We start from the raw sequence: 22707 nt of genomic DNA, 5'->3' as shown, positions 1-22707 counted from the left end.
GAATCTGAAATAAATATTCACAGGAAAATAAAAGGCTATGGGGAAAAACACAAAATAAATAAATAAATAATCAACATATACATTTATTTATTTTATTCCAGACTGGCATTTAATTGTCCAAAACATACATTTCATTTTCTCCCCTTCCCCCTCCAAAATCATTTACAATAAATCACAATCATAAATAAAGCACATATTACATCTGACTAGAAATATTTTTCAAGTTATTCCTCCATTTTACACACTTACTGAAGTCTTTGAAAGCCTCCTCATTATTCATAAATCAAAAATAGGTAAATCATTCTCCTAAAAGCACTGTTTGCACTCTGAATACAAGGATCATAGATACAGCACATACTTGGATAAGATATTAAATCTAATCTCTGCTATGTGCACTAAACCGCCACAAAGGGCCTGGCTCGCTGGAATGTGTGAGAAAGGGAATGCTAGATGGAGAAATGAGAAGAGATCACATCTCTTGCTCTCTTCGAACTACTGTTCTTTAAACAGCTCAATATGACCATTTCTTTCCTCTTGTTTTGTACGAAGACAAAAAGAAACCACACGAAGCAGACGTTTGAAATGTCAAGGCTTGTAACGTGTGCAGTGTTCCCTTTCCAGTAGGCATTTTTCACATCGTTGTTTTATCTACACAATCTCTTGTTTGCAGAGTAAATTATGTATAATCAGAAACTTTATACAGACCTTCGAATGCAAGTCATTCGTTTCGACAGGTCCATGAAAGTTTCAACTGATTTGACTTCATTTTTTTGCTCGTTTTTTGTTTTTATCCACACAAATAATCAACATCTCAAAATTAAGTTTGCTCACGTATCAAAATATATCTAATGCAACACAAATCTATCAATTATGTCAAGGTCTCACCATAAAATAATATAATATATGCTATTTAGGATGAAAAGTTTCATGAAATATGATGTAGCTTGTACTCATTAACATCAACAATATATAATGATCTTATCAGTGTTAAACACCCTCCTCACACACACACAAAATCATAGAATGAAAACCCATACATACACACGCATGCACATGATGAATAGAAATCCTAAGTACCATTCACATTACAGTGCCTTGCTCATACAAAAGAAACACTCTATATTTGCTGATGTGAATGATGGCAGTGTGAAATCAGAACAGGATATGTATGCATTGGATAAGACCTTCTCATATGACTTTCTAGACCTCACAAACAGACATGGCGCACTGCAGGTGGTCGTCTATGACACTGATTCAAGGAGGGTGTGACTGCTGGACAAAGACACGTGATTGGTTCTTAGGTCTGTCAGTCAAACTCTCTGCCTCAGTCCCCTCCCACGGCTGTCCTAAGGGCCTCCGCTGTACGAATAATCTGCTTTGTTGTGCATGACCAGCTTGTTGTCCACAAAGTAGAAGCTGTCAGACTGCGTCTCGTAAGGATGGAGGATCATCTCACGCACTGAAATAAAGAGAAAACACATCAGAGAGCTCAAATCACCATGAATAGAGGGATACACAAACAATAATTACGCTTTTTAAAAGCTGCAGTATTTTAGAAGCTGGTAGGTCAATGTCATGTTAATTTTTTTTTTCTGGGTCTATTAATATTCTCAAATACATACTTCAATATATCTATTTCTCTTAATGTATTTTTATATATAATAATAGACCCTTCTATGATGAACTTGCATTGAATCTCTTAAATTAAATAATTATTTAGCATGTATGTGCTATATTCATTATTGGGTTATGAAGTCAAAAAAAAAACTATATCAGAATGATTTCTGAAGGATCATGTGACACTGAAGACTGGAGTAAGAATACTGAAAATTCAGCTTTGTATCGAACAAATAATTATTATTACAGTATTTTACAATATTACAGTTTTTACTGTATTTTTGATCAAATGAAAGAGGCTTCATTCAAAAAAACAACAAAAAAAACGAAAAAGTCCATTCCCTTTACAACAGAGTGATATCTAGTGGTCTTCACTTATTTTATTTTTAAATTTTTTTTGCCATACCACCATCTATGGGTATTTTCATAGCAAGGTCAATGCATTTTAAAAGAGTAGTAATGAAAAACAACAATTGACAACCAACTCACATCAATTTAACAAACATATAATATTTTAATATATTTCAATAATTTATATATAAAAAAAGTAAGATTATTCCTGGTGAAACAACCATTAAAGAACTTTGAGTAAAATTGCTGACAGTAACATTAAAAGCATTTAAATTACAAAAATAACAAATTGGTGGTTCATCACCTTTCCACAAAAACGAACAAGTCTGGCAAGACCAACACAGCATCTTGTTTAAACGGTCATGTCTACACTACAAAAGAAAATTAGCAAAAACCCTTTCATTTACGATTGGATTGACTTCAATATAACTGATTGACACTTTTGTCCCATTCCATCTGAGTGGTACATGTCAACACTGAGATGTAGACAAATATGTACATAACAGTATCTGCAATTTGCTCTAGATACATAGTCTCTCAGGGGTTACTTACTGAGATCCTCTGAGAGCGGGGGGAACTCATAGATGTGCTCACAGGTGTTCTTGCTGCTGGGGATGCAGAAGCCAAACTCAAAGTCGAAACTCTTCAGCAGCTGTTCACGGAAATAGTGCCTCTCGATCATCCGGAAGTTATTGATGGGGATGTCCCCTACTGTGAATTCAACACTAAAAAGACCGAAAACAAAACAGAGAAGATATTCATTTGAGACTTGTAGTTCTTCAGTGTTCATTTCAGAAAAACACAGTTCATCACTTGGGTTAGTTTAGAGAGCTGTTAACTTGAGCCTGTTAATTACCAAAAACTGTTCAACATCCCATTCCTCAATTACTGAAATAAATGAAGTTTTCCTCGACATTCTAATTTATTGAGAAGCACCTGTATTATGTGATTACTGGATTCATTATTTGAGTAGCTTACTGCATCTACTTCTATATTCTGCCCTTTTCAATAATGACGAGATTCATTCGACGGGTTTAATTTTGAGAAATGATTTATGCTCGCTTTGTTTTGATTATTGTATCTGACCTCAATGAGCATACAACTGTTGTTCTGGTATATGAGACAGCTCCACTAATGAATATCAGCTGTCTGTCTTTTCATATGCCACCGTCTTCAATTTCTAAATATGTAATATTCTCCTCTCTTGCAAAGATATGATAGGACAGGAGGACTACAATGATGATCTAATGTTTAATCATATCCTGCATATGCTAATTTGTAGTAACTTTACCTAACTCTACTGTTATTTTAATCGATATTTGTAGAACTGTTAATTTAGTAACCTTATGGTTTCTAGGAAAACTGTGTATTAAAAACCAACATATATTAATATTCAAAAAAATAAGACAGGCAAGACTTTAATGTCCTTGATGAATGAAAGTATTGATTTCTTAAAAAAAAAAAAAAAGAAGAAGAAACTTTTGAACAGTTATTTAACATGTATACACTGACTACTTTAAACTGTACTTACGTGGCTCCTACTTGACGTAGGCGTAAGAAAGCTGGCGTAAACTGATAACGTACAAACCGTCCAGCATTTGGATCAACATCTCGTTTATCTCCTTTATCTAATTGAAAAAAAAAAATTTCAAAATGAGAATCAGAATTATAAAATAATTGATGTATGTGTCTGATCATAATTGCACGTGACTGACTGTAATCAAGTGTCGTTCTGGGCTTCATTTAAACGTATTAAAAGTACTAAAATGAAAGCAGAGACAGCAAACTTTTTCTATTCTTTGTGTTCCTCACTTAAGCTAATGTACGGCTGTTTTCTATAGCGAATACACATCATACACATTCAGTGCAAAGTTACTCCATGAATCGCATCCCAGTTCAGTCCATTACAGTAGTTTATGTTTACACAGTGTTTCTGTTAATATTCAAGCACAGCGATGACAATAATACCTGAGCAGTTTCAGGACAGTTCCACCTAGTGGTCAGAAAATTATTTGCACCTCTCTATAACTAACTCTGGAAATCCTTGTCCAATCCTTTTTTTTTTTTTTTTACCTACTTAAAAACTTGTAAGTGGTTCAGTTTTCTCAGAACCTTTGAACTGCTCAGCTAAATACTGTGCTTGTGGAATCATCACACTTTTTAGTCTTTAGTCACTTATTTGTCTCTTTGGATTGCAGAAAATACTATTATTTAGAAAAGAAGAAAAAATAAATAGTAGGAAAGACCATTATATATACTATAGTCCTGGAACATTATTTATAACATGCATGTCAAAATTAAAATGGCAAAAAATGCTAGTAATTACATAAACGGTAAGCTAATGCTAGCAAGCAACTTTTTAGGGGAAGAAGACAGCACTGATAGCACGTCACTGTTGCACCTGATTATTAACTGATGTTATCTGGAACCACACAGCACCAACTTATATTTGCGATTTCAAATGTGAAACCAGTTTAACAGTTAAATGTTTAAACTTAACCTAATAAATATACATTTTTCAATATGGACCAAAACATGAAAACAGTCATCGAAATCAAGCCAGACTGTGTGCTCATGTAACTAAATTTTGGCCGAGCACAAACACAGAGTGCATATTATATAACTCTATACTACATAACATAACTAACTGCATCAAAACTGTATATATTGATGGATGTGAAAGCATTTACATTAGTAGGACCACTCGACTTGTACCCACCATGCTGGTGATCCCATGACAGGAATCAGTAACCTGCTGGAGGTGGCCGCTCACACTCACCTGTGCCTGGAGGTTTGGTGATCTCAAACAGTACTGTTCCTGTCTCCATATCCCTGATCTTGAACCGTGTGAAGTCTATATTGTATACATTGTCTTCTGGACTACACAGATAGTCTGCAGGAAAAACAAAAACACATTTAGATTTGATGAATTTACCTTAAATTAATGCCCCTGCTCCCTACAATCATTATATGAATTTTGTGAGTCAATGTCGAAATGATAATATCAGCCGTCTAGTATTTTAATTTAGTATTCAATCTGATTTTTTCATCTCTTAAATTTACCTTAATGTACAAAATTCTGACTGCACAACAGGGCTCACAAAATTTCAAAATCCCTGGTAGCACTTCAGAAAGAAATTCTTCAGATTTAGCCCCAGAATGAATTTAACTAGCCTGAATAAAAAAAGACTTCAGCTGGACTTCACTGCGGATAAACAGGATCAAAAATTCCGGCGTTTGCATTTTTCCTTAAAAAACAAACAAAACAAAAGTCGGGTGTAATATCCCCCGACTCAAGAACAAATAATATTTCAAGCATGAAATAGAACAAAGTTACAAATAAAATGTCTAACATTAGTTTTCAGTTACAGAAATGAAATGTACTAATCTTTGTAGAAAGTTGTGTTTTGTTGTTTTATTAGTATTGATTGACAGACAACAGTATGTTTTAATGGGTTCCTGTCCCTTTAAGATGGATTACAAAGATCCATTAAAATGATTCAGATTTCTTTCTCCACTGTTTATGTTCATGTAAGACATAACCGACTATGTAGTACTTGTAGAGATGGGTATTTTGAGATAACTTTGTGTTAATGTTTCAAGCTGAAGGAGAAGCAAAAGAGTAATCAATAGTGTGTTTGTGCACTGTCTGAAATGCCACTCTCGGTGTACATGAGAACAGATTTGAGTTCTCTTTAGCCATTTCATGTGATTCAGTGGTTTAAAATTCTTCAATGTTTAAATCGGAAAGACTTAAATACATGCAAATGATCAACTATGATCCGTTTCACACCTACAAGTGAGTAAACAATATGAATGAAGTAATATTATATATCATTATTTAAGATATAAATTTTTGTAGCCTGACTAGAAGATATGGCCCCAGGACATGGGGCAAGTGATTTAGCAAGCCCTGCACAAGACTTATTCAGGTCGTTTCATATGCCCTTACATAAACTTCCCCTCAGACCTTACCATAAAGACCAGGATGACATTTTATAATAGGCCATAGCAGTTTTCTTTTTCACCTCTGGGTAACACAACCTTTGCAACCTTTTAAAGGGGTCATATGACGTTGCTAAAAAAATAACATTATTTTATGTATATTTGATTGGCTAGATATCCATTGCTATCCTAGCATGTGATGGAAATGTTATGCCCCTCATCATACTGTGATTCCGTGTCCTTGCGCCATGAGACAAAACCAATAAAACCCATTACAAATTTACCATTTTGTTGCATCCAGTGGGGACGTAATTACTGATTATAATAACTTATACTGTCTTTTTGCATGTTGTATCGCACAGAGTAAAAATAAAACTCCAAAGAGAAAGGAAAACTTGAAATTGCATCATATGACCCCTTTAAGCAATGATCTTAAAACTTAATATCTTTAGTTAGAAAATAATACAAACCATGTCCCAGACATGACTGTACTCCTAAAAAAGAAAACTCAATAACACTTTAGTCTAGGGAACTGTTTATTAGTAATAATAAAGCACATATTAATGCCTTATTCAGCAAGAACATTTCAGATCCCTTAATCCTACCCCATACCTAAACCTAACAACTACCTTACTAACTATTAGTAAGCAGCAATTAGAATTTGGAGTTAGTCCTTAAAATAAGGTGAAACCAAAAACACTTTAGTATGCTGCACTATTTTTGCTTCAGTAACCCAACAACCATGAGAAATGACAGTGCCAATTAGTGTTTGCTGCCCTGTATGTAGTGCATTGTGGGTATTTTTTGCAAGATGTACCCATGAATTGTGCAGATTGGAATTCTGACTCATTCTTAGGCAGTTCATTAGAGATGCCAGAATGACTGTTCCCGTGGGATGTTATTTGACAAATAAATTAGACCCTGCTTAGGCAAACAGAGGCCACATTAAATATAAGCCATTACAAGTCAATGATTTGGTCATCACCTATGTTTTACACAGTGCAACGGTAATCAATTAGTATTTTAGGCTAAGAGCAGTGATTCATAATTTCCTGTTCAGAGCGCTAAAACAAACTACATCATATTTATATCTGTATTAAGCGCTGTCTTGAATAAAGTGGTCAACTGTACCAACAAAATTAATCTGGACAGATATAAATATCTGATAAGGAACAAACCCCTATCCACAGCATTTAGCTAAGCAGCGACAAACAATAATTTGAGTAAAAACATCACATGCTATTCATCAAGGCTTACACAACAGCGGCATTTCAATTGCAAATGAGCTCTCTATTTAAATGCACAGTTGTTGGCCTTTAATATTCAGATTTGTGTGTGTCTAATTTCCTGAGCAGACATTCTGGGGAGTGATTTGTTAAATCAGAGCTAGATAACGTTATTTCAGTTTCAAAATGAAACCCCTTTGAGTCATTATTCTAATAGTGTCTTCATTGTGGTATTGTGTAGAAATACATTGTCTGTATAGTAACAACTAATAACATTTACAAAAAAATCTGGATCATGTAGGATTTAATTTGTCACAGAGACGATAAGAAACACAGAGACACTAAATAAATATATGTAATACACACACACACACACACACACACAACGTAACGTCTTGGTTACGAATATGGGATATCGCTTCAATAGACCAATCTACTTCGATTGTAAACTAAACGAGCCAATGCACATTGTCATGTAATTATTGCATCTAGTTGCCGCTGATCACTGCATGAGTATAAAGCAGCAGCAGTTGCAATGCATACCAGTTTTTCGCTGAGGAGCCGAGCCGGGGACCCGGGAGCTCAGCTGCGGCACAGCAACCATGGCGACGGGACGTGGTGACCGACGAATATGGGATGCCTATCAAAGCGCCATGGGTGCTGCCCCTTCCAGTGCCCTGTGCAAGCAGCCTGTGCCCCTATTAGGTGTAGGCCGTGGCTCAGAACAAGTAGCTCCACTCACCGTTGTCGAAGCACTACCTCACTGGGTGAGATTGGATAATACTGGGAAAACGTACCCGGTCCACTTGGAATCGGGATGCTGCAGAAGCCCCATCCTTCCCGAAGGAGGTCTCGGACGTAAACACACATATAGCATCAGTTTAGGAGTATACGGAGAAATTTGAGGTGATTAAAAACCCTCTTGGGAAGGCAGAAGTCTGCCGGGGAAACACGGGCTCTAAGGCTATACTGTGGACTTGCACAAGTACCGCTTAGGTCTCAATCTGGAACCCACCCTTACATGGTTCTCATGGATACATCTTGAAGGCCTGGCGCCGGACGTTCCGCTGTGTCCAGCTGCTTAGGGTGATGGAGGTTCATAACAGGGTCTACAGTACTGAAACTCTTGAGCAGTTTAAGCAAGCCTCTCAGTGCCACTACCCGTTTGAGGTGAGAACACAGGAGGATACCAGCTGTACACGAAGGCTATAGAACCTAGCGAACGTGTTAGGGGTCGCCCAGCCCGCAGCTCTACAAATATCTGTCAGCGAGGCTTCACGAGCCAGCGCCCAGGGGGATGCAACACTTCTAGTTGAGTGAGCTCGCAACCTGAACGGACAGGGCACATCCTGAGCCTGATAAGCCAGGGTTATGGCATCCACAATCCAGTGGGCCATCCTCTGCTTAGAGACGGCACTCCCCTTCTGCCGACCTCCATAACAGACAAAGAGCTGGTCTGAGGTCCTGAAGCTTTGTGTCTGGTCTACGTAGCATCTTAATGATTGGACGGGACAAACCAAAGCCAGGGCTGGGTCTGCCTCCTCCAGGGGCAGCGCTTGCAGGTTCTCCACTTGGTCTTTGAAGGGTGTAGTGGGAACCTAGGGCACGTAGCCAGGCCGGGGCCTCAGGATTACCTCGGAGTCAGCCGACCCGAACTCTAGGCACGAATCGTCGACCGAAAATGCATGCAGGTCCCCTACCCTCTTGATGGAAGCCAGTGCAAGCAGGAGCAGCGTTTTTAATGAAAGAAACTTTAGCTCAACTGAATGCAAAGGCTCGAATGGGCCCTGCTGTTGTGATTTAAGCACTAGAGACAGGTCCCAAGAGAGTATACAGGTGGGTCAGGAAGGATTTAACCTCCTGGCCCCTCTAAGGAACCTGACGATGAGGTCATGCTTACCCAAAGACTTCCCATTCACGGGGTCATGGTACGCGGCAATAGCAGCAACCTGGACTTTGTGGGTGGAGGGAGACAGCCTTCGCTCCAGCCCTTGCTGCAGACAGGACAGCACGACCGCAATCGAGAATCTTCGGGGGTCTTCATGGAGAGAAGGAGAGAACCAGGTCCACGTGGGCCAATACGGACTGCTAAGGAGGAGGTGGCGGGTGAGTTGCGACGAGAGCGCAGACCACCAGATGATATAAGGCTGGGCAATTAGGCAAAAAATATTTATCCCGAATCATTCGATATTGATATTTACCATGACAATCATTTAGAATTAACAGGAAAACAAATGCTTTCCATGTTTGCTAAGCCTGAATGTAAACATAACTTGTTTGCTCACAAACTCCATAGAATAGCTCATTTGGGACTTGAAATGTATTTTGTTTTCCCAAATTCGGTTTTCTCTCATTTTTTCCCCCAGATACTGCGTTTTATGATTTAATACAAATGTATCAATAAAAATGATGTCTAATGCAGTAAATTAATAAAGCTATAACAGTTAATTCAATATTTTAAAATGCAAACATATGAAAATATATCAATTAGTTTAAAACAAAACACTACATTTTTATTTTTTTGTCAAATAAGATACTATGCAACAGAAATGTATAAATTAAATCATGGATGAGAAAATCTTGTATGCTATTCTTTAATAATAATAATAATAATAATAATAATAATAATAATAATAATAATAATAATAATAATAATACAATTTTAAGAAAAACATTCATTTTTTATTATGAAATTATACATTTTTTCATTTAATCAATTCATCACTTCAAGATAAACCAAATATATTTGGGCATTCATCATGAGGATCTTTGGGTTTCAGTGTATTTGACTAGTTTTTTCACAAATTAAACTGAAAAGCTTGTGAGGCGGCTCAGAGCAGCTCTGGTTGGGTTCAACAAGCTTTCTGAATTGCACCAAATAGTAGTACATTGTGCTCTTCATAAAGTCTTGATATTTGCAAATCCCTATTTGTGACATACCAATACCATTTAGAATGAACTAGGTGTTTAACGATGAGATTTTCACGGTATGATAATGGTCTCAGAAAATACCTCGGTTATACAATTTCACGGTATATGGTATTAAACAATCAAAACAGCCACGCTGAATCACGCATCCACAGTATCATCAGCTCCTTGGTTCTCGAATCAGACACGTTTGACAGAAACAGTTCTTGAATCGAGTCAATCTTTCGTTCGTTATCTGGCTCAGCTCTGTGTTCATCTTCAGTTCTCTGTTCACAGCAGTTGTACTGTTTGAGTAATTGAATTACTCTGGGATATTGATTTGTTTGAACTCAGATGGAGTGTCAGCCACATTAAAAACGTTAACATCTTAAGTCATTTGTGGATTAACGCTTATTGGATACGCGAACCGTTTCAAATTTGGTGAACTGGTGCAAGATGATCTGGTTACATCGAATGATTCGTTCACGAACCGGATATCACTAAACTGCAGTGAACACGCTCACAACAGACCCAGAAGAGAAGACAATGCTGAACAAAATCTTAATATTTGCTATTTTTGGACCAAAATGTATTTTCGATGCTTCAAAAAATTCTAACTGATCCTCTGATGTCACATGGACTACTTTGAAGATGTTTTTAATACCTTTCTGGACATGGACAGTATACCATTCACACAGCTTCAATGGAGGGACTGAGTCTAAAATATCTTAAACTGTGTTCCGAAGATGAACGGAGGTCTCACGGGTTTGGAACGACATGAGGGTCATTAATGACATAATTTTCCTTTTCGGGTGAACTAACCCTTTAAGCCACTGGCACTTGTAGTACAAGACACCACTCATTCACAGAGACATGCAAAACAAACAGACTAGCCTACTGTATATATTTATATAGCAGTGCTTTTGTCATTATTTTACAGCTTTGTTTTGTATTTAATCATCTATCCATCAAATCACACATGTTGTGTGACATCTGCAGAGTAGCTAGCTACTGTAAATTAATTGTCATGACTGGATTCTTTGCTTTACTCGATATCAGAGAAATCATAATGCATTAACCTTAAATTATAAATGGGACATAGCTGTATCTGCACGGGATTGATGATCTTCTGAATAGGTAAACATATTCAAAGCATTTCCTCATTTTGAAGCTGCTTTCCGACCACAGTTTTTGCAAACTGTGTCTACCTTCAAGGACAGATAAATATTCGTCTTTTCTATACAAAAAGTGTTCCCATACTAGTGCCAATTTGACCTCATATTTTGACGTGGGATCGAGATTAGAGATAACGGCCTCTGTTTCTGATGTGGTCTCCGCTGTACGTGTGGGTGGAGCAAGAGAACAGTTAGGGGCAGTTCACATATCACGTCTTTTGCACACTAAAGTTCGTTATTTAAAATGTAGGCGTGTGGTATGCGCACTCATAATGGAAGCAATGCGGTCGCGTGACGCACGCGGTGCGATGCGCTCGTTTTTTCCAGACGCATCGAGTTAAAAACATAAAATCTTCGGAATGCCGCGAGCACATCGCAGGTCATGTATCTTCCTCACCTTTTCCGTAACAACGTTGAAAGCTCAGCCAAAATGAAGGAACAGCTGTTCATAGCTGTATATGGATTGCCATTTTTAAATTAATTTAGTAGCAGAGCTACTGCAAGCGATTTTTAGTGCTGCAAATCCATTTATCCATTGCTGAAATTTCTGTGTCGTCATGGAGAGAGCAGGTCATGGTTGCTTGGCAATGGCAGACGCCTCAGGAGCACAAGTGCTCAAAGGCTTTTGGAAAAAAATCAGAAAGCGGCACACCTAGCGTTTTCCACAAGTTTTTTGTGAATGGAAGGTGGAAAGTTGTTGCCTAGACGCAGGTGAGATTCTGTGTCTGTTATTTTCTCTCAATACCGTAGAAAAGAAAATGTACACAGTGCTAATCGTACATGTTTATATCACGATATATCGTCATACCGGTATATCATTACAACCCCAGAATGAACATGCAAATCGAAATACATGTAATGTCTCCACTGTTCCCCAATCATGCAATTACATGTGAAAAACCATCTCCTTTCTCCTTTTACAAAGATCCAGCCTTTGAATGTTTTCAACACCCCGTGCTTGCTGAATAACCCCACCATGTAGTATCCTGAGAGAAGGTATTCCCATGGCCACATGCTCTCTGGACAGTGTATATGTGCTCCCCTAGGAGCCCAGGGCCCAGATTAGGCCCTAAGCAGCTTAAGGCATCTCAGCATGGCAGGGGCAGATTGGGATGCGATCAGATGATTTAAAGGGAAGGCAGGCTCTGTGCACCTCTCTCTGCTGCACTTCAATATGATCTAACTGCAACTGAGCAAACAAGAGTCCACAAACATGTGTTTTCCCATCCAAAACCGGTTTTGTCATGAAACTGCTCACACAGAGCACAAAAACAGACTCTGACCTGGAAATAACTGAATGGAACGCCAAATGACCCATATACAAAAGTGAGTGCTCTCAAAAAAAGTTGGTTTCTGGATTATGAGATGCTGCAATAGTATAATAATAATAATAATAATAATAATAATAATAATAATAATAATGAGTAGAAGTAAAAGAAGAAATGTAATAAAACAGCGAAGTACATGTACAGTTTACAATAAGGTAAGATTTGTTAACATTACTTAACCACATTAGTTAAAATGAAAAAAAAAACACTTAAATAAATAAATGCAAAATTGCTGAATATTAATTTCAAGACTTATTATTTAAAAATAATTAATTAAATCAAGTTGTACTGGTTAGCATTTAATTGACCCGAGCATACACAAACAATGCACAGCTGTTTGGGGTTTTTTTTACTAACCGGGTAACACTTTAGATTTAGGGAACACTAACTACTGGCTTATTAGCATGCATGTTTCTAGAATATTGGCTGTTAAAGGGATGATCGGATGCCCATTTTCCACAAGTTGGTATGATTCTTTAGGGTCTTCATGAAATGTCTGTAACAAAGTTTGGTTAAAATTCCTCAATGGTCGTGAAAAACAACAGCCTTTTTACCTGGTCAAAAACAGATCTATTCACAGCTACCTACTACTAGAAGTATCTATGTAGAAACCAGCTGCAGACTGAAACAGCTCGCTGGATGACACGGTTTCAGGCTCAGACAGCCCATAACAAACTGGCTGCAGTGTGTTTTCTTTTTTAGCATTTCTGAACTGGAAGACATGCAAGAAACCTATCTAAATGCAAAAAAAGCAAAAGCGAAAATTTCATGTCCCCTTTAACCCTTTCCAATACCTAAATTACAAACAACCTGCCTTATTATCAATAAAAAGCAAATTAGGAGTTTTATGGGGGAAAACTCTTAGTTAATAGTGAATATGTTTTCCTTAATCTATCATTAACCACTAACATTAACAAATATTAATAAATACTGGAACAAATGTATTGTTCTTTGTAAGTTACCAAATGGGACCTTATTGTTAAGAGTTACAGAAAAATGTATCATAATATTGACATCTGTCATAGGATTTTCTAAATCTGTTGATTCTTAACGTCACAGCTGAAGATTTCAGCTTTTAATTGAAATTTCACATTTGGCTCGTTACAACCAGAAAGTGAGCCATTTCTATAGCGGTCAGAGGGCAACACAGTCTAAAACACTAGGTTATGTATATTCATTCACTTGGAGTTGTTTACAATAACTGACTCACCTTTAAACCCATTAAGTAATCTGTGCAGTGAATGACAGGTAATGCGGATTACTGCTGCAATGTAATTTCTCAGTATCCGCAACATAACTAACACCTTTAGAGCAACACAAATTAATATAAAATTGACTGCTGTTTGTTCACTGACCACAAATGAAGCTTTCACCACCCCATCATGCCATCTGTCTATTCATCTATGCCAAGAGAGACACAGAGAGTGATGGAGTCTGCATGAGCGTGTATAGGAATGTGTGTAGTGGTAAATTAATAAGAGATGTCCTGTAATCCACTTTTAGGCACGTCGTCCAAAACAGTGAGGTAATGCACAGAGTAGCAGGTGTGAGTGTCTACGAGTTGGGAATGAGCCGGTGTCACACTAACATGTCTCACGGTGGGCGGCAGAGACAGAGTGTGCCGGAAGGGTTCTACTCAACAGCTCCCAGAAGCTACACAGATTTTCTCTTTAGGAATACAGCCAAAATTTTGTCAGAGCCATTGTTTAGGAGTTCCAACATTGAGCTGTGATACTCATGCAAGCAATTATATTCTGTGCCACACTCAATCCAGCATGCAACTGAGAACAGTAATGATAATCATTCCAGCTGTGAGGGACAAAAGATTTGCTTACATTTTATTTTAAGGTGTCCTTGTTACAGTGTAATTACACATTTATGCACTGAGAATTAATTAATAACATGTACTACTACTTACGGTAGGGATAGGGTTGGATTAGGGTTTGGTTTTGTATAAATTGCATGTAATTATGCATAATATACACTTATTATTGTAACAAGTACAAGTAATGTGCAATGTAAAAAAAAAAAAAAAAAAAGTTACTAAGATTTTATATTCTAAAATAAGATTATATAAACCAAATATAAATATGAACTAAAAGGTAAAATATAAAAGTGACAAAAAAGATATTTAATAAGACTAATGTACAGTATATATATAAAACAGACTAAATCAAGAAAAAATTGAATGAATGCTGCCTGCTTATAGAAAAAAATAGATGCAACAAAAACAGAGATGTATATGAAACATGATTCATTAAAATGAGTACGTCTGTACTTTTTTGACCTTTAGGCACAACGTAACCAACTATTTAAAACATGCTGTGGGTGTATTCATTACCATACTCGCTCAACCACCAAACTTTGCTACATTTATTTACCTTTGCATATCATCACTAAAATTAACAACCACAAGGTCTAATAAGCCTGAAATATGTGAGCAACCACTCACTAATCTAGATCACTAATAATAATGTCACGGAATTCCAATTTACAGTGGTTATTTTCTACAAATTACCTTTTAAAATATGTTCTGAGCATGAAAACTAAAGCTAAAACTACTGTAGATGCTTTGGCACAAGTACAAAGCAATCCTTAACTAGGAATCACTGACTGATTTTTCAAAAGAACTGGTAGATCGTAACCCTAAAATGACAGGGTCAGCTGAGAACCACTGATCTAGATGGCACTTTCAGTAGTCACTCCAAACAGGACCAGAACACTGTCATGTTGAAAGCATAAGAGAATTTAAAGGCTTTTGCAAGTTCTTGCAAAATCTGTTTGCATACGCACGAACAGGAAAACCTCAATGGGTACTTGATGTTCTTATCACACAAGCACACATGCACATTGTAGAGCAAGAGAACCTGATAGAGGCACAATATTACACATGTCTGGTAGATTTAGGCTCAGTTTTGTAAATGCCCAGCCAAAAAATGCAATTCATGGCCAGCGCAGGCATGACTGCCAAGCCTTTGGCAGTTTAAACGTGACCCTGGATCATTCTGCATTAGCATCCAGCCATACCATGGTGAGAAGATGGGCCACTGCAGAAACAAGACCGACCTACTGGCATGACACAGTAGTGTTTAAAGTGCTGAACAGGAACAGAAAACATGAGTGGATGCATGTTATAAGAACTCTTTCTCTGTGTGTATGTGCTTTAGCATCATTTCTTGAAACTAAACAAACCCGTCTCTTTAAATAACTGCTCTCTGATCACACAGACTGGGTTCATACAAATATGTAAATATATCTAAATGACTCACATCGCAGCTGAAATGGCTTCTCCAGTTTGTTTCAGTTCAATAACTCTTTGAATTAGCTCTCAGATGTCAGTTTGTCTTTTAGCGATTTATCAATTTAGGTTTACAAAATTTACCAAAATTACCAAAAATACAAACTACAGTCAGATATCAAAAATTACAAGTTAAAATAGTTCAGCATTATGAGACAACCAATGCATCCACCAATCATCCAACAATATTACTAATATTATAAGCAGAAAAGGCCTTGGTAGAACATGAAATCATAAATGAACCAAACTGGTCTGTTTATTAAAATGAACAAAATGTCATAACAGGCCCTTTTTTATGTACTGTAATTAGAGACCAATGCTTCAAAATGACAGCAGAAGTACAATACATTACGCATCGCATAACATTAGTCAATGTGTCTCGTGCAATAATCAGTAAAATATAAAACAGTAGCAGGAACAAGACAAAAATGATAAGCTATTCACTGACAATCCTCCCAAATGTTGAGCTATTAACCGCGGTGAACGATCACGGAGTCAGGGAGGTCAGCTAGTAAAACAAACAAAAAAAATGATTTATGAAAAAATTATACAGGTTTTACATTTTAATGCAATGTAATCAGATGCTTTCATCAAAAGTAACTTGCACTGAATTCAAGGTACACATTTTTTGTGTACATCAAGTTTTCAGTTATTGCTTTCCCTGGGAATCAAACAGTATAACCTTGGCATTGGCAGCAACTACTAGAAGGATTTGGTGAATATGATCAACCAAACAAATGAGCGGACTCAAAAAGCCAATGTATTATTAATGTGTGCGCTATCTGTAGTACACTCAGGCACTGGTCCAGAAACCCTGGTCTTACTTAAAGCTCGAAGGGCGTAAAGGTTCAAATATCATCTTACCACAATTCTAAGACAACCTATAAGGCTAAAATGTAGTAAAAAATGTATTGATGAATCATGATTTGTTCATGAAAATATTTGTATGCCAATATCAATATTTGACACGAAAATGTCAAGTATTTATATGTAAAACACATATGGTCAAATTTATCAAGTCTAACTAGTTTTCAGTTAGCATGCTAACCAATTACTGGAAAGCTAACATTTCGTCATCTATCGTCCAAAAGTTTGGATATGTAATCATATCAAAACACTGATATTAAACGTGCAATATAATAGACATGATTGTACCATACATTCCATTCAAAACTATTAATCTTCAGATGTCAAAGGGAACACATTTATTATCATCAGGCATTACAAACGGCTATCTCTTGGGGTCCAAGGGGGATTGGGATCTGCAGGAGGATTTAATTTTTCATGACACCGGGGCCGTGCTAAGGACACTAAGTTGCAAAGGAGTGGTGTACATTTTTAGCACATTAAGCTTGGCAGATTAGCCATCTGGAGTTTAGAGGTTGCTGATATAGTCGCTAGAATAAGACACAGGAAATGACAGTAAGAGCAGACAGTGGAGAGCACCAAAAGGACAAGAGATGCTGCCTTGTATATGGGGGTGAAAAAAGCCCTAAATGTGTACAAGTAGTCATTCAAACTCAAAACAACCTGGCTCATGAACAGAGGACACAAAGGTGTATTATGATTTTAAAATAGTGTTAATGTTGGGTTTATGCATACAGAATGATTAGAGGGGGAAAAAAAGAAACTTGCATGGCTGAATCATTCACAATAAGATCAATACCTTAAAAAAATAGAAGGTTAAATGGACATTTTATGCTGACTTTAAACATTTACACAGACCGTCAGTATAGAACAACCTCCCTACTATCCATTAGTCTTAATTTTCTATTAATTTCACGTTAAACTCAGATTGCAAATGTACAGTTCTCTAACAGGGACTAGGAGTTGAAGTAAAGATTCTTAAGTAGACAGGATCTAAATGTATGTTTAGCAGTACTTTTATTTTTGCTGGAGAAGACAAAGTTATGCAGAGTCGCATATTTGAATACATGCCAATACAATGTCATTAGATCAACACTGAAGCTGGGTCACGTGTTGAATTAGGCAAGAGGTAAATAAACTGCAGTGAGGTAAAACCAACGGTCTGGTGGAAGTACGATTTTACACACTGTGCACACTGAATGCAGTCTTCAGGACTGATCTTCTATAGTACAGCCTTGTATAAATTACTTTCTGATAATTGTTTGCATAGAGTTGGAACTGGAACAGGATATTACATTCAAATTAGAAATGAACACTGGAGAGGACAGGGGTTTTTGTCAAAGTACTTTAAACCTAGTCCAAGCACATTCGTTTCAATTATATTATTTCATCAGATGTGGAAAGTAAATCCATGTACTTTTCTTTTGAGCAATAAAAACCCTCAAAAAGTTTATTATATTAAACAGTATAAATTTACAATTGGAAATATGGCCTATTCAGACCATTGTCGATCATAAAAACAAAGGCTACTAATACAGCTTTTATGTTTGGTTGATATTAATACTAAATAGATATTAATTTAATCTATAATCACATATTTGCCAGGATGACTCAAAATACAATTAGGTAAATGAAGCACATACATTAAAACTTAGTAGTTTTACTAAGTATTTAATCAGTGGGAAAAAAAGTTCACTAGAAAACTACAGGAGTTCGACTCTAATATGTCTGGGCTTTGTCTTTAGCATTGAGAGACTAAAGAATATGGATCACTGTCATTCAGATCAAATATATTAATATTATATTTTTCAACGTTGAAAGAAAAATGTATACTGTCTGTATCAATTCACCTGGCGAAAGCAAGAACCAGGATTTGTTTAGTTAAAGGACAGCCTTTTGAAATACTGCTTCTATTACTCAAAATATGATTTCAAGGAATAGTTAACACAAAAATGAAAGTTACCCCATAATTTACATCCTTTCAGATGAAGCGGAAGAGATGTGTCTTGTGTACTGTGTGCTTTGAGTGGGAAGCATTTCTCAGATGTTCAGAAAGGCCCAACAGGACAGCTTATGAAGTCAAACACAGCAAACAGGTGAAATTATGTAACTGCTTTGAGCAAATAAACATGCTGGTTGAGTGGGCTGGAAACAAACATGATATGCACATTTGTAGGGCACATTAAAATCAAGGCCCACTACCCTGCTCATATACATACATAACTTTACCAAGATATCAGGGTGGCTAACACAAAACGGGATGTCTTAAAGGTCCCCTTCTTCGTGATCCCATGTTTTAAACTTTAGTTAGTGTGTAATGTTGTTGTTAGAGTATAAATATCTGTAAAATTCTAAAGCTCAAAGTTCAATGCCAAGCGAGATATTGGATTTAACAGAATTCGCCTACAAAAAACGACCCGTTTGGAGTACATCCCTCTAGTTCCTGCAGTAATGACGTCACTAAAAAAACCTCCGCCCACATGAATTCACAAAAAGGGGGGCGTGGCCTTGTTGCGCTCCGACGGAGAAGAGGAAGAGCTGTGTTTGTGGCCATGTCGTTGAAACGCTGTTATTTTCATCTCTGAGTCCAATCATCTTTGTTTGGCCTACCCAGGGACGCTGTACTTGGAGATTAATGGTTACAATTTATGTTTAACTCGGTTCCGGAAAATTATAATCCACATGTAAAACTATGTGCAGCATACTGAGGACAGCTTCCTCAATCTTAATCAGTTTAATGCCGGATTCGCACAAAGATTATTCTTGAAAGATGGAGCAGTTCCCTCTTTGTCTGAAAAGGCATTGTTTATGGACCACAACCGGTAAGTGTATTTTATTTTTTAAGTTGGTGCGTTTAACAGTTTCTGTAACTTACTACACAAAGGGCAACGCTGTTTAGCTTTGTTAACTAGATGTTAGGTCTGTGCGAAAAAAAAACAAATGCAATTTTCATGCGCATCTCTTCAGTAAAAATGCTCCTGTGACTATAAATACATCTCCAGCACATGCTCCTGCCCACTTGCTTCTCAAAACTACTCCAAAACTAGTCCAATCACGTTTCCAGAAGGTCAGCCTGCTGTAAGCTGGTGTCGAATCACAACACAGGAACCGCTGACCCAATCAGAACTCGTTACATATTTATGAAGGAGGGACTTTATAGAACAAGGAAGTCATCAGCCCGTTTTTATGACAGTGAAAACAGCGGTATACAGATAGGTGAATTGTGTGAAAAATACTGTGTTTTTTTACACGTGAAACATGAACACGTGTTATATTGCACACTGTAAACACAATCAAAGCTTCAAAAAAGCGCGTAAAACGGGACCTTTAAAAGTAGTGCATGTATCGAACAATTTAGAACAAAATAACAAACATAATTTTCCAGCAAGAGTTCAAAAAGGTTTCATGAATCTGTATTATTGTTGTTGTTATGAGTATTTATAATGAATAACAAAGTTTATAAATTATCAATAGCTGTTATGGGGTCACATAATTATTGTTATTTAAATACCTTGTAGTTTTAACATAGAAATGCAGGTTCAATGAATTAATGTAATTTATTAATTTATTTGACACAAAAATGTGTAGCCAAATACAGTTGATCATTTTTGGCGTTCATCTTTCATTTTCGTTTGAACTTAAATTTTATTAAAACACTTAATATACACGTCTTTTATAAACCTTCACTTCTTACCTAAATTATAATTTTTTTTAAAGGAAGAAGAAAAGAAAAATTCAAGGATGATGCGCTAACATATTAACTGAAAACAGAGAAAGACGGCTGCAAGAGAAGAATATAATCCTAGGAAGTGTAAATATTTTACATATTCTTTACATAATTTATACACACACACACACACACACACACACACATTTCAAGAGTGTTCTCAAATTACGTTTCCATAACCACTAAAGTCTCATTACAAGTAATTCAGTGTGCATCAAGTTGCTCGAAAGTCGCTAATGGACAAGAGAACCAACCCAATGGATTTCGGTTCACTATAAACAGGAAAATTACAAAACTGTACTTTGACTTTGTTGTAGATTTATAAATCATATATATAAAACACACACACACACAAAAAAAAGAATGACTGCTGTTTAAAATGCTAGATGCAGGAAAAAGGCCCTCGACACACAAGTCCTGATATCATTCACAAGCTGGTTAGAACTTTTCAGGAATTTAATATTAAAAAATAAATGAATTAATTTTTAATTAATCAGAGGCATTTCTAATATCTTAGCATTATATGCAGCCTTTTCAAAAACAGCAATTTAGGGCTTATTGGACACCTGTTACCTAACCATAGGCTACTTAATACTGCAAGGCTGAAGGAGGTTATTAGTTGATCCTTGGGAAATGACACTTTCCATGCCATTTATGTCTTCTAATTTACAAAGTCATTAATTAGCTGATGAGTTTAATTTCAGTATTATTACCAGAAAAAGGTCATATAACCCTAATGAAGACCTTTGAAGAGTGCGCTACATTGATGCACTGTAATGCAATATTAGCACACCAATGATGGACTGTATAAACCTGTTTGGCTCAGTCTGTTCTTCAATCAAGTTATTTTCCGGTCTTTCTTAATAAAAAAGCCTGGTGATCTAGAATTGCTACAATATGGCGTATATGCCATAGTGAAGTGTTCATAAACAAGAGGATGATTACTCGCCTGCGTTGATACAAAGCGCAACGTATGCAATAGCTTTGCGACAATGCACGATTTTTGACGAAATATTCCGAGCGTGTTCCGATCCACTCGGTCACTTACTTTCAGTGATCTTCTGTAATCCCAGCACATCCTCTGGGGTGATCGTTTCGTTCGCATGCAATTCCTCTTCTGTGGTGACTGGGACCCCGACGTCTGTCGTGTTGCAACCCTTCTTGACCCTCATGGCCTCGGATATATCAGGGTTCGAGTTCGCTATGCTGCCGCGGATAATGTGGCGGTTATTGCCGTTGCCGGTGTCTCCGCTGCTGCAACTACCGGGATTAACGCTCCCGGACTTCTTAGAGCTCGATGGGTCCTGGCTGTTGCCTGTGTTAGTACAAGAATAGCTCATTATCCGTTCCTCCTCCTCCACCCCCTGCTCCCCCGGTCTCGCAAAGACACAAAACAGTCACCCTCCCACACCCGAAGGGCTGAGCAGGTCGCCCGCTTAGAGGTATTTAAATCCTCCTGTTCTCCGCTCAATCTGAACCTCTCTCGCGCTCCAGCTGAGGGACGTACCACTGCACGGCACGAGGGGTCGCCGGCAGTTCAGTGGCGCACGGTGACAACAGATGACACTGTTTGACTGATACAAAGAGAGAGAGAGAAAAAGACTCTTTTCAGTGCAGCGCATTGTATTTCTAAGGAACAGTTGTCGAGCCTTGACTGAACTGCTCCTTCTAGCATGTATTGTGCTCCGGATATTTGTTTTGAATTCTCCCCGTTTGTCGTGTGGTATGATCCAAGTTGATTCGTGTTTTATGTGAACGTGCATTAGTTCAACTCAAAACAAATCAAATAAATAAAACACAAACCCCAGCAAATATGAGAAATTGTAACGCCGATATTATTAATTAATAAAATGTAATATAGATGTTTTTTTTTACACTTAAAATCTAATTTAAAACTTCACATTTAAGTCTGCATTGACGTTTAAAATTAATGTGAAAGTTTTTGATTCTAAATTTGATTCAAACTAAAAGTTCCATAAAGGGTAGAAAATGGACAATACCAGTGAAGAACAAATTTTAGGTTTCCCACTGAACGTTACAGTTAACAGTTCTTAAAATAGCCCCTTTCTCTTTTAATAATTTTCATAACTTAAATAATCTCTTGCCATCATAAAGTACTTTTTTGTGCAATAAAGGTTCTTGATGAGTTGAAGTTATGACAGTCCACAAGAGGACGCCACACGACAGTAAAACACACACACACACACACACACACACACACACACACACACACACACACACACACACACACACACACACACACACA

At 37.1% G+C, this 22707-nt stretch overlaps 1 protein-coding gene across 1 annotated transcript; it reads right to left on the bottom strand.

Annotated features, from left to right (window-relative positions):
* Positions 1–78: 78 nt before the first annotated feature.
* LOC127942004 (protein unc-119 homolog A-like) lies at positions 79–21993 on the bottom strand. Its single transcript, XM_052537516.1, has 5 exons — positions 21490–21993; positions 4748–4861; positions 3500–3596; positions 2521–2693; positions 79–1459 (listed from the first exon to the last, which is right to left on the bottom strand). The coding sequence occupies exons 1-5, from the start codon at positions 21779–21781 to the stop codon at positions 1347–1349; spliced, it is 789 nt and encodes a 262-aa protein (XP_052393476.1). The 5' UTR covers positions 21782–21993; the 3' UTR covers positions 79–1346.
* Between the last annotated feature and the right edge of the window lie 714 nt (positions 21994–22707).

Source organism: Carassius gibelio, chromosome A21 (assembly GCF_023724105.1).
Source record: "Carassius gibelio isolate Cgi1373 ecotype wild population from Czech Republic chromosome A21, carGib1.2-hapl.c, whole genome shotgun sequence".
NCBI lineage: Eukaryota > Metazoa > Chordata > Actinopteri > Cypriniformes > Cyprinidae > Carassius > Carassius gibelio.
Note: the sequence above shows the minus strand (reverse complement) of the source record. Positions and strands in the feature narration are given on the sequence as shown.